The 5,679-nt window shown below is 38.7% G+C and overlaps 2 protein-coding genes across 2 annotated transcripts; both read left to right on the top strand.

The window, feature by feature from the left end:
- The first annotated feature begins 180 nt into the window (after window positions 1-180).
- LOC105120092 (probable calcium-binding protein CML43) lies at window positions 181-1,285 on the top strand. Its single transcript, XM_011018276.1, has one exon. The coding sequence runs from the start codon at window positions 432-434 to the stop codon at window positions 1,017-1,019; it is 588 nt and encodes a 195-aa protein (XP_011016578.1). The 5' UTR covers window positions 181-431; the 3' UTR covers window positions 1,020-1,285.
- A 1,073-nt stretch (window positions 1,286-2,358) lies between these two features.
- On the top strand, window positions 2,359-4,845 carry LOC105120091 (uncharacterized). The gene is made up of 2 exons (XM_011018275.1): window positions 2,359-3,790; window positions 4,241-4,845. Exons 1-2 carry the CDS (start codon window positions 3,237-3,239, stop codon window positions 4,728-4,730), a joined length of 1,044 nt encoding a protein of 347 aa, XP_011016577.1. The 5' UTR covers window positions 2,359-3,236; the 3' UTR covers window positions 4,731-4,845.
- The last annotated feature ends 834 nt before the right edge of the window (window positions 4,846-5,679 follow it).

The following is a 5,679-nucleotide window of genomic DNA, read 5'->3' as shown; positions in this document are numbered from 1 at the left end:
ATGGATTTTATTTTATCTCATATTGAATGAAAATGTTTAAATTATATTTGATTAATATCTCAGAAATGACATAAATATATTTAGTTAAGAGATCAATATACAAATATAAAATAAATTTAATTTTAATAATAAATTTATATACTTAGCAAGACTCTTCGTATCTTCATCATCTTTAAAGATTGATCTAAATTTTTATAACGCTGAAATCCATGGGATGGCATGGAAAAGAAACACAAGGAAAATGGTCATGAGTCATCACTGGCTGGCCAAACAAGCTCCCCGCCACCAAACGCGCTTTGTCCTTCACCGTTTTGACAACGCAATCGCCATGCAATAAATCCCTTCAACAACAAATCAGTTTAGCTACTGGTGGATCTAAGTTAGTTTGTACTGCTGCAACAGAAACAACCCAAGTACGTATAAAGCAAACTATGGAAGCAGCAGCAACCTCTGCCTCTGCCAAGAAATCCTCCTCCTTTAGTCTACGTAGCCCCAGTCTCAATTCCCTTCGCCTCCGCCGCATTTTTGATCTTTTCGACAAGAATGGCGATGGCATGATCACCATCCAGGAAATTAGTCAAGCACTCAGCCTTCTTGGCCTCGACGCTGACTTCTCTGAGCTTGAATTCACCATCAAATCCCACATTAAGCCAGACAACATTGGCCTTTCTTTCGAAGATTTCGTGTCCCTTCATCAATCATTGGACAACAGTTTCTTTGGTTACGATAATAATGCGGCCGAGGAGGAGGCGTCTGCGAATGATATTGGAGATCAAGCTTGGATGAGAATGGAGGAATCTGATTTGTCAGAGGCATTCAAGGTTTTCGACGAGGATGGGGATGGTTACATATCAGCACATGAACTGCAAGTGGTCATGAGGAAGTTGGGATTCCCTGAAGCCAAAGAGATTGACAGAATTCAGAAGATGATCATCACTGTCGACAGCAACCATGATGGTCGTGTTGATTTCTTTGAATTTAAGGAAATGATGAGGAGCGTTCTTGTTAGAAGCGTTTAATTATTCATCTTCATGATCTTAATTCTCCCTGAAAACCCTTTTTTTTTTTGCTCCCTTTCTTTCGCTTTCTTTTCAGTGGTTAATTAGTCTTAATTATGGTTTGTTTTCATATGCATGAACATAGAAATATGAATCAATCATTGTCATGATTGTACCAACGATGCTCAGGCTTCATGTTTGTATGTGTTAATAAGATATCATTGTTGATTTTGACGTTTCAGGATTTCCACTCTCATGTATTTCTATGCTGCTTCTCTTAGATCCCATCATGCGGTGTCTGCTCTTTCTTTGTGTTCTTAGCTCCATGTGCCTGAGCATGAGCATTCTCTCTTTGCTTATGCATCTTCCAAGATAATTAGCACATGTACAGAGACAGCAAGTTTTTATTTCTTTATTGCCCAAAGCTTGGATCTTGTTCAAAATGCAGCTTCAAGTTGACCTCTAGAGTCTAGATTGTGATTGAGCTAGCCCTTGCACGACTTTGTCAACAATATACGACCATTGACATCTATGCATTCATCAAATTTCCTGTAAAAGAAAAAATGTTCCTTTCAAGAAGGGGACAGACAACAGCGACCTTTAAATTTTGATCCATTTCTTTTTAAGAGATACAAAAAAAAATTATCATAGTTTCAATCTACGTTTGAATAATCAAAAGGAGAAAACTAGCTAGACACGGAAAGCAGAAAATAAATAAAACAAAACCTGTTAATTGAGTTCACACAGCAGTCTGACTGTTCTAAACTGATGGTCTATTATATGACTTGGGAACCCAAGAAAAGTCTTGGTGAATTTTTCATTCAAGATGGAGATTTGACGTTGGTAATAAATCCGTTTCAACTTTATGATTGACATTGCTTGTAGCTGCATAAGATCAGAAAAAATCATCGGTCCAGGCTGTGTGTTTGTGTTGTGCTTGCTTGTTGATTTTTCAGAAAAATATGAACCAAATTAGAGCGCAGGAATCCAGGGAAAATTATGATTCTTGAAGCAATATGAAAGGATGACTCGAATAAAATAACAGGATGGAGCCATGCACCAATGCCAGCTCCATCTAGAAGACGTCATCAAACTACCTTAAATCCAGGCTTCATTTGATTGATTTCTGCAGTTAATTTGATTACTAGATTGAGGAACAAGCAAGACCGTTCATAAGAAGGAATCGTAGGCCCACATAGGTAGTTAGTTTCAAAGCAGGTTTCGAAGTTTCCAACATCACAAACACAGCAAATGGGGTAGTTCAATTCTGTTTTATTACACATTTTCAAAACCAAGCACCAGGAGCTGGATCCGCCTTCTCTTGGAATATTTCTGAGGACATGGTACCCTGTTTCAGCACAGAAATCAGCTTTTATCAGCCTTATAGGCGCATATTCACACGAAACATGATGATATGTTGCCAAGTATCAACACCAGATGATGTAAGACAAGACCAGACAGTCCCTTTCCCTTCCTGATACTGGGGAAATTTCAGCATGAACTTGCGGTTTTATTTCAAGATTGCAACTAACAATTACAAGAATCAGATTGCCGAGCTGGTCCTAATACTATGAGAGTTGGCTTTGCCGGGGAGACCGAAAAGGCAAACACATGGACCAAGTCTGGTTCAATGTATAAAAGTGGAAGACGTGCCATGGCATATGGCACAAGAGGACTGGTAGATGGGTTAAGAGGTCATAATCTGTAACAAAATTGAAAAACAAGTGTAGCAGACACAACCAAATCTGCAAACGTAAGATGGGTTAGTCTCTTCTGAGAAGAGAATATTGAATTACGGAGGTCGAGGGATTTTGAGGTTTATTAAACCAAAAATACAAGCCCAAGTGTTCATCTTCTAACACAGTTTATTAGAATAAACAAGGGTCTAAAATGATGACTCTTCAAATAACATAACCACTGGCGTTGTCTGATTTGGACCAAGACTACATTAGACATAGACTCTTCAACCAAAACCAAAAGCAAAAAGGTTAAAGCTTAGCTAACTAGCAAAATTTCTTGATTAAATCAAATCTACCTTAGCTTAATATTACCTCCATGCTCATGTTTTTCTACCCTCATTCCAACAACCTCTGATCTTTTTTATCTGTAAGGATTCGTTTTCTATTATAGGTTTTGAGATTATGATCATCATAAATACCTCAAAATATGTCAAGAATCATTTGCTTCACAAATATCTCAATACTCCTGTTGTGATTAGCCGATGAATAACTATCTAACATGGCAAGTATCGCATACAGAGATCAAGAGCTAGAAGAGAGCTTCTCATTCAGCAGCTGCTATGACTTCAACTCCTCATCATTCCAGTCCATTTTCTCCGATGAAAGCGACGATGAATCCTACATTGAGATAGCCATTGAACAGAAGAATTATCATGGAGATATTGATGACCGGGCTGATGAGGAAATGGAGCTCCGTATATCATTTTCTTCTAGCGTTCCCTTCCAAGAACCCTCCACCACAACAACCAGCATTGAGTACGAGTCTCCTGCGACAATGTCAAAGTCTCCATCGTCATCAACAACAAAAACAACAACATTCACTATGAACTCTTCTTCTCCTTCCAAGGAGGGTGATCAATTGGATACTCAAACGGGGTCCAAGGCTTCTAATTCTAATTGTAGAATCCAAAAGACCATTAAAAGGAAGGCTCAGTTTCCTAAAGTTAACGGTTTTCTCAATATGTTAAAGCCCAGTTTAACGGTATCATCAGAGGCCAATAATGAAAATGGCCGTCCGGCTAACAGCAATCACTTGGAGCTTGTACGCCCCAGGTATCCTTCAATATTTTCTGATTTTCAGTTTTCGATTTTCTTATGGCATTTTTTTCAGAAATGGCCATGTTCGATATCAGTATTGTTCATTAAAAATATATTAGACTTTGAAAAAAAAAAAAAAAAAGGGCCCATGGTCACAAGTTTACGCAGATGGACCTTGAGTCGTCCATTTCAATTTAGTCTATGATCTCCTCTTCTACACTATGATACTAACTAAACGCAAATCAAGAGATAAACCCGGAAAATAACAAGGATAAAGGATAGCTTTTTGCCCCTTTAGTTTCTCGAGTTTTTCAGGAGGAGGCAACTAATATACAGCGATGTGGGTACAGATATCATTTGCAATAATTTATATTTATTTGTATATGATGATGACTATAGGCATTTGATATTGCAATAATCACTGAGTACTTGCCATGTTGATTTCCTGTTTCAATTCAATCAAAGCACGATGAAAGGATCGAAGGAAACAGCAATGAACAGCAGTGGCATCATGATGAAGTTCTTGGTCAAGTTTCGAACCTTGAGAATTCGGACTTTGCTCGCATCATTTATGAAGTCTCGCCAAGAAATTAACTTTCCCCGAGAAAAGAAAAACATTGGGACATATCAGACGTTAATAAAGCCTTTTGACAACTGGTTAGTGCGAAAAGGACAAGGCAGCGGCAGCAACTCGAACAACCCTTTCGGAAATGGTGACAGGTCAAGAGTTATGGAGAAGAACTTGGATGCAATTAGAGGAGTTTTGGAAGCAATGAGTACTAGCATTGGTGGGAAAGATAGAAAATCTAAAAGTTGTCCAAGTTCCACAAAATCCTCCCCAACTCACCTGGGTTTCTCTAGTGGAAATCAGAATCACAAAATATGTGGTCAGGACAACTCAATCCAGGCTGCTATTGCTCATTGCAAGAGATCATTAGGCCCAAATATTTTGTGATTTTATTTTTAAATTTCTCCTTTCTGCATCTTGAAATTCATGTACAGAATCACCAGCTTGATTTAACAAAACAATGTGTTCTCCATATCCGAGATGTTCATGGTTTTGACGTTAAGATTTGGGATTACCTAACAAGTAGCTAGTTGTCTGCATCTCGCTCGGACAGACTTTTCTAGGAAGGAATGCATTTGATTTCTACCACTGGGCCACTTTTTGGGATTATCTTGCCAGGATTGAAATCTAAGTGAGAGAGCCCCTCAACTTCTCGAGCCTCCCTCCCCTTGGATGTGAAGATCCGAGACCGTGAGCTGGGCCTCCATTGGCAGATTTCTCCAGCGCTGGTCCACGGTTTTGAGTGTACGTGGTTTTAAAAGTCATGGCTTTAAAAGGTCGTCTGATATTTATTTTTTTATGTATTTTTTTTAAATGTTATAGATAAATAACCAAGTAGGAACGGAAAGGTGACATAAAATTGATTTTTTTTTATGTTTCTTGAAAAATATAATAGATTGAAGATGATCAACACTAATAAACTTCTTGTTCTCTCCCTGCAGCTTCCTGTCGCTCGCAGCGCATGGAACACGTATCTTCTTCGTAGCTTGGTTTTATTCTCTCTACCCTTTTACTTTTTGAACAATAAGCAATTGGAGGAAGAAGAGGCTAAACAAACATATTTAAATAATAAAGAAGCCAGTTGATTATGTCACGGCATGGATGCATGCCGACTGAAACCTTTTTGATCATACAAAAGCAGAGAAAACTCTGGAAAGTCTGAGAGATTTATATATTATGCATGGAACTTTACAAGGGGCAGACCAGACGCGGGTCGTTGTATAAGAAGGGAAAGATCTTTGAATCGTATGGGAGTGGAGATGGACACGGCAGCTGTTGAAGACAAAAAGGGCACGGACATGCACGGGCTCCCCACTGGCAGCTCGGCAAAGAAACT

The sequence above is a fragment of the Populus euphratica genome, unplaced genomic scaffold, assembly GCF_000495115.2.
Source record: "Populus euphratica unplaced genomic scaffold, PopEup_1.0 scaffold4781.1, whole genome shotgun sequence".
NCBI classification, from domain to species: Eukaryota; Viridiplantae; Streptophyta; class Magnoliopsida; order Malpighiales; family Salicaceae; genus Populus; species Populus euphratica.
This window is presented reverse-complemented; position numbering and strand designations above follow the sequence as displayed.

Bases quoted from the DNA above. Each gene is read 5' to 3' on its own strand.
- LOC105120091 (XM_011018275.1), top strand. From the start codon at position 3,237: ATGGCAAGTATCGCATACAGAGATCAAGAGCTAGAAGAGAGCTTCTCA. The intron at 3,791-4,240 runs GTATCCTTCAAT...ATTCAATCAAAG, and splicing joins TTGGAGCTTGTACGCCCCAG to CACGATGAAAGGATCGAAGG.
- LOC105120092 (XM_011018276.1), top strand. From the start codon at position 432: ATGGAAGCAGCAGCAACCTCTGCCTCTGCCAAGAAATCCTCCTCCTTT.